The sequence below is a fragment of the Mustela nivalis genome, assembly GCF_964662115.1.
Source record: "Mustela nivalis genome assembly, chromosome: 7".
Lineage (NCBI taxonomy): Eukaryota > Metazoa > Chordata > Mammalia > Carnivora > Mustelidae > Mustela > Mustela nivalis.
This window is the reverse complement of record NC_139026.1, coordinates 52,443,820-52,460,706: the sequence shown is the minus strand read 5'-3', so window position 1 is coordinate 52,460,706 and position 16,887 is coordinate 52,443,820. Positions and strand designations below refer to the sequence as shown.

The following is a 16,887-nucleotide window of genomic DNA, read 5'->3' as shown; positions in this document are numbered from 1 at the left end:
CGTGTTATTTCCTTCACCCTCATGACTGTTTGAAGAACTAGTTCCTTTCATTGAGGTGACATTTCCCCTTTAAATCAACAAAGTGTTACTGTCATGTTACATTAAACCTAAGAATCTATAAACCCAGGGACATAATTTTCTATTTATTCCTCACTCGTTCTCTGGGACTGACAAGAGAAATAAGAAAGTCAGAAAGGCTGAGACATTCAGAAGTGGGTCTGCATAGATTTTTCAGCTCTTTTCTACCTTCCAGCTTCCGGAGTTACCGTCTTCCTCAGGGTTGATTACTGTGGAGGTGAAAGGGCCAACCCAGCAGTTCGTAAAGAGGAAGACAGTGCACGTCATGAAAGTAAACAGCCTTGTCTTTGTCCAAACAGACAAACCCATCTACAAACCGGGACAAACAGGTATAGGGAACCAAATCAGCAAGGGCCACTTTACGGGGCAGGTGTGTGGTTCCCTATTAACTTATTTTGCAGTCATGAAAATCCAGGCATGTTGTTATCTGTGTTATTTACCCTCGATTCCCACTGGGTAGTTTAATGGGGAAAATCTCTATGTTTCAGTGAGACTCCGCATTGTCTCTGTGGATGTCGATTTTCGCCCTTTGAATGACACGGTAAGTCTCCTTACAGTGGGTAAGTTTGGGGGAAATGGGAAAAAAAATGTCAAGCCCATTTTTTGCAGAACCTGAAACCAATACGATCTCATAAGAGTTCCACTGCTGGAGAATAGAGAAACCAGTTCATCAACTGCATTGTTAAAATAAAATATTCAGTTGAAATTATCCTTTTAAAGATCCCGGTAATTTTCATTGAACAAAAGAAAGTAAGTGCATTTGATTTCTCCCTTAGAGAAATGGAGACTTTCTCAGAGATGAATTTCATCTGCAAAATAAATTTATTTGGACCTTTTTACCGTAGCATAACTTTCCTCAATTGTACGATATTTCATAAAGGTAAAGTCATGACTTCTCAAGAGCTATATGTCCCAGACTACACATGTAAACCAAACTGGGGCACATCTCCTTGTTTGGACGAGAAATATACAGACTCACTTCCTCTCATCTGGATAGCGTATCAATGTTGATGAAATGGCTTTCTTGTTCTGACATCTATCCCACACTCATACTATTTTTTTTCTTTCCAGTTTCCAGTGGTTTATATTGAGGTAGGTAATATCTTATGCATCTCAGATGGGATGAAGACTTACTACAAGTTATGTTCCATTGCCCCTTGCCACCCCTCTCTTCCCACCCCACTAGCACCTCACCAAAACTAAACAGTTTTCCCTATCTTCAATCCTTTGGAGAGTGGAAAAGATGTAAATGAAGGGGAAAAATCCCCTGAGATGATACAAGTTCATGACTCTTCCAATATTTCTGACCAAATTGGATATGCATAATTTCAAAAAGAGGTATTGCAATCTGTAGTATCTCATTGCTGGTAAACTTACTGCCCTTTCCTCAGTGTGTAATTCCTAGAAAACTTTGCTCAGTACCTTTGGTGTCAATTTACCAACCATCTCTTATCCAACTCCCAATGTGCCCTCCCTATAAAGCTTTTCCTCTACTCAGATTATGTATTTCAGTTGTTTCTACGAACTCATAATATTTTTATCTGTAGAATCCCAAGAGGAACCGAATTTTCCAATGGCAAAGTCTCAGACTACAAGGAGGACTCAGCCAGCTGTCCTTCCCACTCTCAGTGGAGCCCACTCTGGGTGCTTATAAGGTCAAGGTTCAGAGGGAGTCTGGGGAAAAAATAGAGCACCCTTTTGAAGTGAATGAATATGGTAAGAATTCTGCCTTTCTCCAAGACATTTATGATATTACTTTAGAATTTAAGAGTTTTGACACAGAGATATAAGCAAAAATCTAACAGATAATAGTTGGAAATTAGCAAGTTTTTTAATAATTTACCCAAATATTCACTAAGAATCTTTCATGTACTATCTTATTTAATCCTCGTATCAACAATCTGAGGTAGATACTCTATGGTCTTCATTTTACAAATGAGTACATCAATACTAGAACAGTTAGTAATTTACCAAAATCCCAGTAAGAGGTAAGAGAGATTTTAATAGGTCCATTACCTTATTCAAACCAAAATTGTTAACCAACGCAACAAATATCTTCACGCATCTGTTGATCTGTATCTTATACCTCCTGGCTGTCTTTAATCTACACCTAGACTACTCTATTCAAAATGGTCAGACATTGAAGCCATCTTACTAGTTATCAGCCATGTGGATTTTCTCATGAAAATGAAGTATTTCGTGCCATGGATGAAGAGACTGCTCACAAAAACATCATTCGCCAAATTCATCTGAACTGCTATGAGGATTATAGAACAGATATATTACAGGAACAGCGAGCCTTACACACCTGTGAGAGAGGATGGGAAAGTAGGAGTCCAGGAGGGGGGGCTAGATCATAGGAAATGACTAACCAGTTCTCCTGAACTGTGGGTGGGGAGGAATAAATTTGCACCTTCCAGGGTACCTTCAGATCCCAAAGTGGACCACCAAGGGAAACCAACAGAAGAATCTATGGAAGACTGGATGTATCTGTTCTTCATATCTACCACTTCTCTATTTCTGTAATAAGTGTCTGGTGGTGGGTCTGGGGACTCTTAGTCAGCAGGACAAGTAGCTGGGAAGTATTGGACACAGAGGGAAAGAATAAGGACAAATTGGAATTTCCTCACCTCTCTGTACCTGCCACCACATCGAACTAATCATCATGACCTTCAGAGAGTAACGATGCTGCTTTCTTTCCATCTTTAAGTCTCAACCAAGTTCAAAGGGGATTCTAGGAAATGTAGTACCAGCGTAACAAAATAAACATGTTACAAATACCCACAGTCATAATCACATTTCTGTGGTCAGTAGAGGCCCTGCAGCTTCTTAATGTAATGGAAATCATTTCATGTGATTCGATATTATAAGGTTCTGTAATAAAATCATTACAAATACTTACAAGATAGCCTGCCCACCCATCTTCACCTCTTTCTCCCTTCTGTTGACGACAGTTTTGCCGAAGTTCGAGGTCCAAGTGAAAATGCCCAAGACTATCGGTTTTCTAGATGAAGGATTTACGGTATCTGCCTGTGGCCTGTGAGTTACATTTTTTCATCCATTTTGATCTCCCTACTCTATGTTCATCGCAATTAATCGTTACCGGGCTTCAGAGTATTTTAATTAGAGAATGACTTTCTCTCCAACACGCCTGAGCTCCAGCTAGAGAGCAGGGGTGGCAGCAAAGGACACTCTTACTACTACAAACAAAAGCATTTACTGAACACCTAAAATGTGTCAGAAAATGTTTTAAGTGCCTTGTAAGATGGGGATAGTTATCCTTAGTTTGCAAATGAGGAAACTATAACACATGAGGGATAGAAAATTTGTTCAAGTAAATAAGAAGACTAGAATTTAACTCTAGCAGTCTGGCTCCAGACCCTCAACTCGTTACCCTATAATTGTCTCTACAATTAAAAAAGAAAATCTAGTTTCATGAAACATTGTACATGCCAAAGACTGTGCCAAACTGAAGACAGGACATCCAGCTCAAGCTCATGCTCATGTTCATAGCTTCTGTGTTATTCTGTATCCTATGATCCCTATTTTTTTTTATTGCTCCCAATTTCATAAACTATGGAAAATTAGGGGGGGAAAATGAAGCAGACCTTCTTAAATAGATATATAGACATATAATGTAGAATTTAAAAGACGTATCATAGTTGTTTCCCTGATTGCTTTTTAGTTCAGTAGAATATTCTCCATACACACTGAGGACACCTTACCTCTTGCTTTTGAAAACAGTGTGAGGATCATACTTTCATCTTTCTTACCAGTTTTGATGCTTGAGAATTTTCCCTAAGAAGGGAGAGCCCTTTGAGTGACACTTAAAGATAACATTCAGCAAAGTGAGATACAGTAAATGGCTTATTGCTTTATCAGCCCTCCTAGAAATTAGGGGGGAGAAACTTTAGAAAGGGGAAGATTAGGGTCATCAAAGCCAAAACTCATCTACCTCACAGTTTGGACCAAAGCAATTAGTCTCAAACTTAGGTGAACATCAGAATCTTCCATTAGATTTTGCAGAATTGGACTAAGTCATTATGCTACTCTTCATTTATAACAGATATGTTAAATGATATGTAACTAGTGTTTTTGAATATTCAAATTCCCATTTAAGTTCTCATTTATCCTCTTAAAATACATGTGAATTAGGGAAGATTGAGAAATACCCTGTCTACATGTCCTTAAATTCTTCCCTGAAAAAACTTAGGTGTTGTCAAAGTTGGAATTATAACCTAGATCATCTGATGATGGGGAAAGAAGAAATAAGATAGTCTTATAGTAAAACCGCAAATGAAAGGGAGGAAAGATCTGAGAAATACTACATTGTTAATTTTCCCTTTAGAGGTGTTTCAAAGAGGATTCAGTAAGTATTTTCTCTTTGAGTTGTAGTTGTAGGCCCACTTAGATAATTAAGAAGACCTAGTTTCAGAATAAGTGCTTCTGGAGTACAAATGGTATGGAAGGAAATATAATTGGCATATGAACAAGATGGATATATGAATGGATCAAATCATGTGAAAAAATATAGGAGTTGTTTATATCAAATATCCTTTTGTATAACTGCTTTACTGCTATAGATACACATATGGAAAGCCTGTCTCTGGTCTGGTGAAAATTAATGTATGCAGAAAATACTCACGATACCATTCGACCTGCCATGGAAGACTTTCACAAAGTATCTGTGAAGAATTCAGTCAACAGGTATGTGATAAATGAAACAAGATGGGATCAGGAGGCAGACAAACCATAAGAGACTCTTAATCTCACAAAACAAACTGAGGGTTGCCAGGTGAGGGAGCAGGGAGAGGGTGGTGGGGTTATGGACATTGGGGAAGGTATGTGCAATGAAGTGTATAAACCTGGCAATTCACAGACGTATTCCCTTGGGGTTAATAATACATTATATGTTAATAAAAAATTTAAAAATTATATTTAAAAAAAAAGAATTCAGTGAACAGTTATGTGGAAGCCATTCTCCCCAGACATTAACACCAGATCTTGTTTTCTCATGGATTATAATGCAATAAAGAATATCATACAAAATAATATAATATTCTAAGGTGAAAACAGTACAACAGAAAGTAGTATGGAGTAAGGGAAACATTGTAAGATCGCTTGGTAATGTTTGGATCCCACTGGAAAGTTGGGTTCATGAATTTATAGTGGTATTTATTTGGCCAGTTTTGTAACTTTCTTCTGAGAGCAATCAGCATGCCAGGTATAAAGACATAAAATAATATGGAAGTATCCAAAGCTGGCCTTCACTTATCAAACAGGTAATAAAAAAAGAATGACAGATGTTAAGAATTTGGTTAGTGGAAGGGGGTGGCTGACTGGCTCAGCTGGTAGAGCCTACGACTCTTGAATGCAGGTTCATGATTTCCAGATCCCTGTTGGGTGAAGAGCTTACTTTAAAAAAAAAAAAAATTTTTTTTTTTTTTTTTTTTTTTTTTGGTTAGTTCAAGAATCAAATGACTTGCTATGGAATCTAAATTTCATATGGAAGAAGAAAAAAATAACATAAAAGCCCAGGGAGTAGCAGTGAGTGACACTGTAAGGGTATGGAAATGAAAGTTACCAAAGCTTCAGAGAGGGTTGCCTGGGTGGCTCAGTCAGTTAAGCACCCAACTCCTGGTTTCAGCTTGGGTCATGATCTTGGGGTGGTGAAATAGAGCCCCACTTTGGGCACCATACTGGGTGTGGAGCCTGCATAAGATTCTCTCTACCCCTCTCCTTCTGCCTCTTCCCCTATCCTCCCCACCCCTTCTCCCAGACTCATGGGTATGTGCACTCTTTCTCTTAAAAAAACAAATGAACAAACAAAAAACATGCAGAGAGCAAATTAATGAAAGGCAAGGGTGACGAATATGATGATTAATGTCAAAAAAATCAATAAGAAAGATAAACATGAGAGAAATAAGGTTGCCAAAACTCTAATATATCAAGGATACAGGAATTAGTTTTTATTTTCAAGTGAATAAATTAAAAAATGATTAAGTAAATATAAGTACATTAAATATGCTTAAGCTTTATTATGCAATGCATATTTTCATGTAAATAAGTAAAAAAAATGAAAACAAATCTTTCTTAACATGTGGTTCTCAATGTTTAGTTTGGAAATCTAATGACTATAATGATTCATCTATTCAAAGAATATTTATGTTTTTATTAATGTCCTAGGCATAGAGAAATACAGTTAAGAAAATGTAATCCTTAGTTCACGTGTAGCTGAAGGTGATTGAAGAGGAGGTGTTGTGTCTGAGCTGTGTTTAGAAGAGCAGTAACTGTTGGCCATGATAAGAATGGAAGAAAAAGAATGTTACCACGTGAAAAACTATGTATGCAGAGAGAGTACGATGGCACATTTGGAAACTAGTTAATTTAATTTGGCAGAAACGGGATAGACTTTCAGAAGAGAAGGAGGAAGGGAAAGGTTGGCAATGAGTAACTCAACGGTTAACGAAGACATCTGATGTCATTTTTGGCTTGGGAAGAAATGTGATGCCATTTTTGGCTTGGGAAAGGATCAGCACCTAAAAGATGGTCAGAACTTTGTAAAATTTCCTTTGGCCAACGAAAAACTTTCACAGGTTGATAAATGACTTTTTTGACAGCAAACCAGAGGACCCAGAAACTCTCTTTCTTTCTCTTCAGGCAGACAGTGAAGGCTGTTTCACACAACTCGTGAAGACTAAAGTATTCCAGCTGAGACAGAAGGGGTATGACATGAACATACAAGTGGAAGCCAAAGTCAAAGAAGATGGAACAGGTTCACGTTATTTCGAAATATTTATTAATTCACTAATTCACCAATATGTTAAGCATTTATCAAATGTCCATTTCTGGGGACTATAAAATAATACAGTCCTTCCTGTCAAGGATCTAGAAATCTAAAAAGAAATTATGTATATGTATGTATATGTATATATGTATATATGTTTGCATGTATATATTTATAATCATAACAAAATTTCCATGAGCAATGTAAAAACTAAAGTCCAAATGAGTATGAAGAGAGAGAATTAATTCTTCTATAGAGATAGAGAAAGTTTATAAAGTACCACATGAGCTGATTTATATAGAATGGATAAAATTTTGAAAGCTCGTGATGGACTGAAAACACATGATTTACATAAAGCAAATGTGTTTGGTCTCAGAAGAATCTAAAAATGTAAGTTGGAGCTAAGGTGTGTAAAAATGTAAATCATGCGCTACAAAGATTAGACTTTATTATGAAAAACCTTGGATATCGGCAGATAGATTTAAGGAGATGTTCTAAGTAAACTGATTTTTGAAAATATAATTCAAGCAGTAATAAAGAGGACAGGCTAGATGAAACAATTTTAAGAGGTTACAATGTGATACATCAGATTACTATTCAAAATTGTTCCAAAGATTACGAATCTGGGGCCTGGGAAAAGGAAATGCCATTAACCAAGATTAGGAGTAGATGAGAAAGAACTATTATGATGAGAATGTGTCAAGGATAATTAATTGTAATCTGGAATATCAAGATAGAAGTTGACTCATTCTGGTCTAAAAATAATTTTAAAAGAAAACCAGAGCAAAATCAAGACCAGAAATGTAAATGTGGAACAATTCCCATTGTATCTATATCCTCCTATGAGTAAGTGCATTTATTCTGAAAGTGAACTCACTTAACATAGCTAAATAGGGGCTGGAGACAGACAAGGAGAGACCCAAGGACAGAAACAACTACATTTAGGACATAGTGTCAAAAAAACCAGCCATAATAAAATTAGAGACCCAAGGACAGAAACAACTACATTTAGGACATAGTGTCAAAAAAACCAGCCATAATAAAATTAGAAGTCATAGAGATGGGGAAAACAATAAAGCTATAGATGATGAAGCCAAAACACACATTACACTTCACTGAATGAAAAGACACCAGGTGTTGGCTATATGGGAAGAGCCATACAGTGAAAAGAAGTGTCTTGCTGGGGAAGTAGTTTGTAAAAGACATTTAAGTATATTTTGAAGCCAACGTGAAAACTCACGTTGGGGAGAGGGAAGGGATCTGAGAGACAGAAACAAAAATGGAGCAAGCTCATGGAGGAGATTTGAAGAACCTAAGAACAAAGATGGAACCAGAAAGATACTTGTGAAACCAGAGGAATTTGGGAATTAGGTATAACAACTTTTGTATGAAAGTGAAGCTAATGTCAAGTTGATTGTATTTTCTAGGTGTGAAAAATTCTGGAAAGGATAAAAAATAGAATAGGGATAGTACTTTGCCAGGATGAAGTGAGGCTGGGGTGGGTGTGGGAGGTGAGTCGAATCTAAAGAACAATTCAACTTCACTTATTTCTTTTTCAGAGTTGGAATTAACTGGGCATGGATCATGTGAAATCACAAATACTTTAACCAAACTGAAGTTTACAAAAGCAGATACACATTACAGGCGTGGGCTCCCTTTTTTTGGGCAGGTAAAATAATTTCTCAAGGGAATCATAATTTCTATAATTTGGGGGATATGGATTTTAAGAAAATGAATTTTTATACCATAAAAGTACAATTGATTATAAAAATATTTATTTAGAATGAGGAAAGAAATTATAGCAAATGACAAACTTAAAGGGCAAATACCATCACATCCAGAAAAATAAAGCACGCTTTTATTAGTTTACTTCCTAACACATCTCTAAAATACAATTTTCCTGTGTAGTTTGGCTGCATACTTTTTTGATTGCCTCTTTATAAACAATGATTTTGTAATGTAATTTTTTAAAGATTTTTTCGTCTAGATGACTTTTTACATTGATAGTTTTTAAAAGTTTTTTTAGCTTCTAAGCTCAATATTGGTAAATATTGATAAGTTTTCAGACTGATATCCAACTTAGTAAATTATCAGTTTTCTGGTTTCAAGCCATTTTAAATTTCCTTTTTTAGTAATTAATCCTTGAGTTGACAGTTGATAGGCGATTGGCAGTTGATAAGCAATTGGCAGACAATAGGCAAAATCTCTTCGTTAACTGTGACATTCCTAACTATTTCACAGTTGATGACATTATGAATTTTCTATTTTCTTCATTCATTGCAGCATTTTGTATCAAATGGGCAAGAAATTAATAAATATATAGATATGTTGGGGCAGGGCCATTTTGAATCAAGAAAGAATGTGAGGAAACTGAGGACTTAAAGATGAATATGACTTGGCCAGAAATTTAAGAAAGAGGGGAGAAGAGCCAGGGCCCTAGGTGTTAAACAGCTTTTAAAGAGCAGAGAACTAAGAGTGTGACTGACTGAGGTAGAAGACAGAAATAACTGGATTGGCTGGATAGCTATAGGTAAGCCAGAGCAGATCTTGAGGGCCTTTTAGGTGAAGTTCAGAATTTTGGACTGAGAAGTTACAGAAGAATTTAAGGAGAATAACAAGATCAGTTTAACTCAGGCTGTAGAGAGAATGGTTTGAAGTAAGCCTGAAGCAGCAAGAGGGTGAACTGTGTAAGATTAAATAAAAAGCTATTGGGAATCAAGTAGGGAAAAAATATTGCGTTTTGTCAGCCGAGAAAAGAGGTAGAGCTAAGAATAAAACAAAGCATTTGTTTGGGACCTCAGACTTGGAATTCAGAAAACACGGATTTGGGCAGCAGTTCCAATAGTGGCCCCCTGTCCCCAAGAGCAAATAACAAGGGTTTTTGAAGACAAAAGAGAATTCTTGTACATGTTATTCATAAGGAATTTTGATTGGCATTGTTGGCAGAAAACTAATCTCAACTGAATATAATTGGTTGCTAAGGCTACCACCAAATAAAAGCTTCTGCAGCAGGTTGCAGGTGTTTCTGTGAGTTTTGGCCCAGTTCAAAAGTTCATGGGTCCTCCGGTGAGGATGTCATAAGGCCCATCTCCTTAATGGCCTCCCAGCTCCATTGTAAACCTCTTGATAAGTGATCTCATTTTATTTCACCTTAAACGGGTTTAACTGGTATAGAAATAAATGAAATGTGTTTAACAGAGTAAGAGATAGCACTTGGCCATGGTTAGAATTTGTGGTGAAAGAGAGAAAACGATTTTTTGAAAGGCACTTGATATTGCCGCCATAATCTAGGGGATGGATAAAATCACCATATACTGAGACAGAGCACTGGGGATGAAGAAAATAGGGAAGGGTGATATCATGAGTCCATTTTTTGGATATTCTCAATTGTTTTGTGCTCAAAGAATACCTATATAAGAATGTCAAAAAGAAAAGTAGTTTAGAGCCCAGAAAATAAATCTTATTTTCAGATTGATTCTAAGATCTTCAGTAAATGACAGTGGCCACGGGGTCAAGAGGTGAACGCAACTGAAAGGGTAAGATGTCATTGCTATGTAACACCAGCTATCATTTCCACACTTCTAGGCTCTTCTTGTTAATGAGAAGGATCAACCAATCCCCAATAAAACTGTAAGCGTCAATGTGGATATAATTGCGTACCATTCCAGCCTTACCACAAATGAGCACGGTCTGGTGAACATTTCCATTGATACCACCAACTTCACATCTTCTCTTTTTACAGTTAGGGTAAGTGGGAAGGGGCATCCAGGACTACAGACAGATTTCTGAGGTCACATAATTTAAGGATATATGGGAAGCATGTAAATTCTATGGAGAAAAGAAATAGCAATAAAGAGTAAAATAGAAATTAAGCAATTCAGAGACCTAAATTTTAAGAAAACATTACTTGCCCCAAAATTTTGGCTTTAGATAGATTCCATTTACAGCATGGTCTAGTTTCAGAAAATACATATGAGATCATCTTGATATTCCCTTGTAAAATTCAATATTTTTACAATTTTATTACAGATTAGATTTTGTTTAGTTTTTTGGTGTACCGCCATTTTTTGTTTTCTGTAAAAAAATTAAATATCTTTTTGCAGTTTATAGGCATAAGGGTATTAAGGAAAATAATTGATCCTGACTGTGAGTGAATATGATCTACCAAAATGGTATAGAACAACCTTCAATAAACTTAAGGAAAAGTCACTCACAGATTATGCTTTATTTGGGAAAGCAGATTATGATGGAACCAAATAAGCATGGTTCATGTAAAATCTTCAGTAAACAACTCTTCAGAGTGATGAATGTATACATAATGTACACTAACAAATAGCCTTTTTAAGACCTTTATTCTTTCCACCAGGTCACTTACAAACAAAATAACCACTGTTTTGATAACTGGTGGCTTGAGGAATTTCATATGGAAGCACAGCACACTGTAAAGCATATTTTCTCCCCGAGCAAGAGTTTTGTTCACCTTGAACTTTTCACTGGTACCATGACCTGTGGACAAATCCAGGACATCCGGGCACACTACATCCTGAATGGACAGATTCTGAAGGATGAAAAAGAATTAACCTTCTATTATTTGGTAAGCATAGAAACCACGATAGCTCTTTCTAAATGTGTAAACCCCAAAATGATTGAACTCCTATCTAAGTAATGCTTCTGTAAGATAGCAGAGTAAACCCTTTTTTTCTTGAAGAAAAGTTGCTTCCTAATAAAATTGTTAATGCTTTAATTTCTTATTTATGCTCTGGTCTCTACAGAAACATTTAGTTTTTATGAGTTCCAATGGAAAATTATTGAATGAGAGGAAAAATCAGGAACTTAATCAACAGGAAATAAAAATTATAACCTTGGGACACCTGGTTGGATTAGTTGGTGGTTAAGCACCCAAGTTGCAATTGGTCTCAGCTCAGTTCTTGATCTCAGGGTTGCAAGTTCAAGCCTCATGCTGGGCTTGCATTGCACAAGGAGCCTACTTTTTTTTTTTTTTTCAGTGTTCCAAGATTCATTATTTATGCACCACACCCAGTTTTTTAGGAACCTACTTTAAAAAAACATTCTTCTGGAAAATACTCAGTTTTGACAATAATTGGAGAAGTGAATAAAAAAAATAAAGTAATTTATACATATAAATACAATTTATAACATATACAATTTATACATATAAAGCTTCTAAATAGTCTACAAATTTCATGACTACTGCAACTGCAGGGGAAAAGGACATTGACAGGATTATTATAAATTGGTATGACACTTTTGAGAGCAATAAGCCTATTTGTGTCCCAAGACTAAAAATAAGATCTAAAATTGGTAGTTATTCAGGTAAGTCATTTTAAGTAGAAAAATTTATGTGTAGGAAATTCTATATAGGACCATTAACTATAAATAATATTTTTTAAAATTTTATGAAAAAGTAAGAAAATATTGACAATAAGAATCTTAGTTGACAAATGTCAGTCATCTTCCCTGAATACTAAGGATGGGATTTAAATCTACTTCATAGGAATATTGTGCGCACTAAATAAAATCTGAAAGCCAAATTATTTTGTTCAATGCCTGGCACATAGAAAGTATCATATAGTTTTTTAACGATATAGAATACCGACATATATTTTATATCTGCCTCTACTGTATATTGCTTTGTGTATGTCTAAAATATTTGTTGAAAGAACATGTAAACTTGAAATATTGATATTCAAGATAAATAGCAAACATTAAGTAAAATACTAAAACATTGCAAAACTTATATACCCATTATTTATGGTGTATAACTATACATATAGAAAAATACTGAAAGAGAACTTGAGTGTTTGAAACTTCAGGGTTGGAGTAGTGAGATAATTTACTTATATCTTTTAAATACGCTTGCTTAAGTAAGTTTAATATGTGTATGTGCTCTTTAGAATGATAGTGGATATATTTCTTTCTTCAGATCAAAGCAAGAGGAAGAATCTCTCAATCAGGAACCCATGTGTTGTCCATTGAACAAGGAGACAGTAAGTACTTCCAGGGTTTCCAGGGTTTTTTTTTTTTTTTTTCCTCTCATATACTCAATCCCAAGCATTACAGCAAGATGGAGTTATTTTTACATCTTATATTTTACACGTACATTTTATGGAGATGATGGTCACCAACCTTCTTCCATCAACCAAAGATGAGGAAGCTAATATAAAAAGATAGCATACTAGATTCGTTTTAGTCCATTTAGTATTCTTTCTTCATTTTATACCATTTCTATATTTTAAATTTTCTTCCTAAAGTAAAATATATTTATTTTATTATTAAATGTTTTAAAACACATAAAATAATTTGAAAGTGCAGAAAATCACCAAAGAAAAATCTTACTATGTAGTTCTTTGCATTCGTTTCCTATTGTTGCTATATTAGATTGCCACCCACTTTCTGGCTTAAAACCACACAAATTTATCAGCTTATGTCTTCGGTCAGACGTCTCCCTAGGCTAATATCAGGCTGTCAGTAGTACTGCATGCCTTCTGGAGCTCTAAGGAATTAAATATCTGGTTCCTTGCCTAAGGACCTCCTGCTTTCCTAGGTTTCTGTCTTCAATGCCAGAACTACATCATCTTCAAACTCTCTCTTGCTTTTCTGCCCCCTCTTTAAAGGTCTGTGTGATAACATTGGGCTCACTTGGATAACCCAGGATAATCTTCGCATCTCAAGGTCCTTAACTTATTCACGTTTGCCAAGTCCCTTTTGCTAATAACGTAACACATAGATGTTTTTGAGATTATGTCTTTTGGAGACATTAGTCTACATATCCAAACTGCACTCTGGCCCCAAAGAGTCACATCCATCCCATATACAAAATCCATTCACCCCATTCCAACAACCCTAAAAGACTCAATCTTTGATAGCATTCACTCAAGTCCAAATATCTCATGTAAATTTCATCAGCTCAAAAGGCCCAAATATCATCATCTCAATTGGATACTGGTGGGGCCTTGGGTATAATCTTCTTAGGATGACAAAGAAATTTTGAAAGGCACTGGAAAAATAACATTAGGTTTCAAGATACTACTTTTTCTGCATCTTACCAGTATCTGCTTGGTATTTTCATTTATGCTTGGTTCAAAACCTTTTCAGGAGCGTCAGGGTGGCTCAGTGGTTTAAGCCTCTGCTTTCAGCTTGGGTCTTGATCTCAGGGTCTTGGAATGGAGGCCCATATCAGGCTCTCTGCTCAGCAGGGAGCCTGCTTCCCCCTCTCTTTCTGCCTGCCTCTCTGCTTAATTGTGATCTCTCTCTCTCTCTCTGTCAAATAAATAAATAAAACCTTAAAAAAAATTTTTTTTTTCAAATTTCCCTTTGAATATCTACTTTGGACTATGGGGGATTCATAAAATAAATATGTTATTTAGTTTCTAAATATTGAGATTTTTAAAGAATTTTTCTTATTGTTTTCTAATTTAATGCCATTATGACCATTTATTTTAAATTTACTGAGACATGGGGAGCCTGGGTTGCTCAGTCAGTTAAGTTTCTGATGCTTGATTTCAGCTCAAATCATGATCTCGTTGTCATGAGATCAAGCCTCAAGTCAGCTCCGTGTTCAGTGCGAAGTCTGCTTGAGATTCTCTTCCCCAATTCCCCTGTTCAGGCATGCTCTAAACAAACAAACAAATAAAAAAATAAATACCATCTTTTAAAAGTTAAAAAAAATAAATTTACTGAGACACATTTTATGGCTCCACATATGATCTCCCTTGGTAAATGTTAGCATTTCTATTCTTTTGCTCGTAAGAGGAGTGTTTTCTAAATGTCATTTAAGTTAAGTTGGTTCACAGCATTTCTATATCTTAGATCATACTTTCCTTCTGGATTTTCTTAAATCATCTACATCTCTTGATGAAAGAAGAATTAACTTTTCAAAGAGGGTCTGTTATAAAAAGATGAGTACATTTGGTCTATTTATTTGTTATATGTCCCCAGTCTAAATCTCATAAATAGCTTCCCTTTTTTCTATTCATTTGAATAAGGACAAGGTATCATTTTACTAAACCAAAATAAAAATAAAATAAATTTTTTTTTGACAGAGCATATTTAGAGAGATTAAACAGCTCATTTAGCCAAAATGGGTCAGAATATCCAGGAAAAATGAAGAATACATGTTACAAAGATTAAAAAGTGTTTTGTCTTTTGTCTTTGAAACCCCATTTTTTCTATTAGTCCTTGGCACACACTGGGTACAAACTAAATATTTTTAAACTAATTCGTTAATGAAGGATAGAATATCTCTTTTTTTATAATTTGTGATAGCTAAACTTTATTTGAGGTTTATATATTTGAACTATCCTGGATAAAAACTGAATTTGAAGATAATATATTTTCCTGCTTTCATATAGCTCAATATTAAGACTTTTGGATAAATACATTAATAAAACATGGTCCATGCCCTCAAGATGTTATGCTTGTTTTGTGTTCTTTGTATGGTTTTAGTATTATCATTTCAAATTATTTTATTGAAGTATAATTAACACAATGTTATATTAGTTTCAGGTGCACAATATATTGATTTGAAAATTCTATGCATTACTCAGTGTTCACCATGAAAAATATAGTCACCATCTATCACCATACAATGTTATTACAGTATTATTGACTCTATTCCCTAGCCGTTACTACTCAGCCAAATGAAAAAAGCATGAGATCATGCCATTTGCGACAACACGGGTGGACCTGAAGGGTATTACGCTAAATGACATAAGTCAGAAGTTTCAAATTTATTTTGACCCTGTGGTTTCTGCGTATTTTCACCACAAGCTGTCCTCAAATTTTCTATTGATAGAGGACAGCTACAATTTTTAAAGCATTTAATGCTACAAAGAATTTAGGACATTTATGAGAAAATTAAGTGGGTATGTCCTATAAGCACTATGTATGCACACAGAAAGAAACCCCCAAGATAAATACAGGGACCTCTATGATAAAAATCAGAGACACAGCTGGTTTTGTATGGGATTATTTGTACTTGAATCTCTGCAGTATTGAGAACGGCCTGAAGGTAGACCCTGGGCTGCATTCTTTGAATTATCCTCATGTCTATGACAGGAATTGTGTTGATTTGGATCATAAATAGAGATAATCAAAGATGTCTAGATGTTCTACTCTCTTGACTTCTTTCTTAAGAGATCTCTTTTTTAACTTTAAAACAAAAATGTGCATTAAATGTTTTTCTCTACTTAAGCAAAGGAAATGAACAATTTATCTTACATCCTTAAGGAAAACTGTCATTGGTTTAGCATGTCAGTGTACATGCACCATGATGCACATGCGCGTCTTCTCTTACTTTAGTGTGCTCCAAATGTAAAGTAAGTTCCTAAAGTTGAGAACTCTTCCCTCTTCCTAATCAATTACTTTGGACTTTTCTTTATTCTCCAGTGAAAGGAATATTTTCCTTCTCGTTTCGAGTGGACTCAGACATTTCTCCTGCTGCCCAGTTGCTGGTTTATGCCATTTTACCCAATGGAGAAATTATTGCCGATACTGAGAAACTCGAGATTGAAAACTGTTTTGCCAATAAGGTGGGTCTTTTGTGCAAGCAGTTCTTTTATTCGTCTCCCCTTTTGAAGTATGGAAAAGAAGGAAATTGTGTCTGTTTTTAAAACTGCTGCATAGAGTTCCTAAAACATCCTCTGATGGCCTTCAAAGGCCCACAGTGATGCCATACCCTGCCTGAGAGGGCTAGTGAAGACATCCAAAGCAGGTGGTCATAAACACGATGTTGTAAAAACTTCTTGTTTTATCTTGAAATTCATGTGGAATTCAAAGTCTGTTCTATTATAAAGCTTAATTTTGCAGTGTTTTGTGCCCTAAATTTTCAATTAAAAATGATGCTTCCCAAGGATGTGTCATTTTACCCCACCATACCCCCCAATACATGTCCATGTACTATCACAGAAACCAGTAACTCACTGTGAGTCAAATTCTGATAATACAGAACAGAGATGTATGTATGTGCCCCATGTTGAGAAAAATAGCCTGGGCTCTCTAAT

The 16,887-nt window shown here is 35.5% G+C and overlaps 1 protein-coding gene across 2 annotated transcripts in view; it reads left to right on the top strand.

Moving 5' to 3' along the window:
- The window catches only part of LOC309868433 (pregnancy zone protein-like), a 43,241-nt gene that overhangs the window by 3,007 nt on the left and 23,347 nt on the right, over positions 1–16,887 (top strand). Inside the window, exons 3-14 of one of the 2 annotated variants that reach the window (XM_082738280.1) lie at positions 254–407; positions 567–619; positions 1,150–1,170; positions 1,626–1,794; positions 3,033–3,117; positions 4,662–4,785; positions 6,739–6,853; positions 8,425–8,534; positions 10,451–10,612; positions 11,232–11,459; positions 12,810–12,873; positions 16,274–16,416. In XM_082738280.1, the coding sequence (XP_082594406.1) occupies positions 254–407; positions 567–619; positions 1,150–1,170; positions 1,626–1,794; positions 3,033–3,117; positions 4,662–4,785; positions 6,739–6,853; positions 8,425–8,534; positions 10,451–10,612; positions 11,232–11,459; positions 12,810–12,873; positions 16,274–16,416 (1,428 nt within the window). Of the gene's footprint in view, positions 1–253; positions 408–566; positions 620–1,149; positions 1,171–1,596; positions 1,795–3,032; positions 3,118–4,661; positions 4,786–6,738; positions 6,854–8,424; positions 8,535–10,450; positions 10,613–11,231; positions 11,460–12,809; positions 12,874–16,273; positions 16,417–16,887 lie in introns of those variants that run through there. The other variant, XM_082738279.1, reaches the window with a different exon arrangement.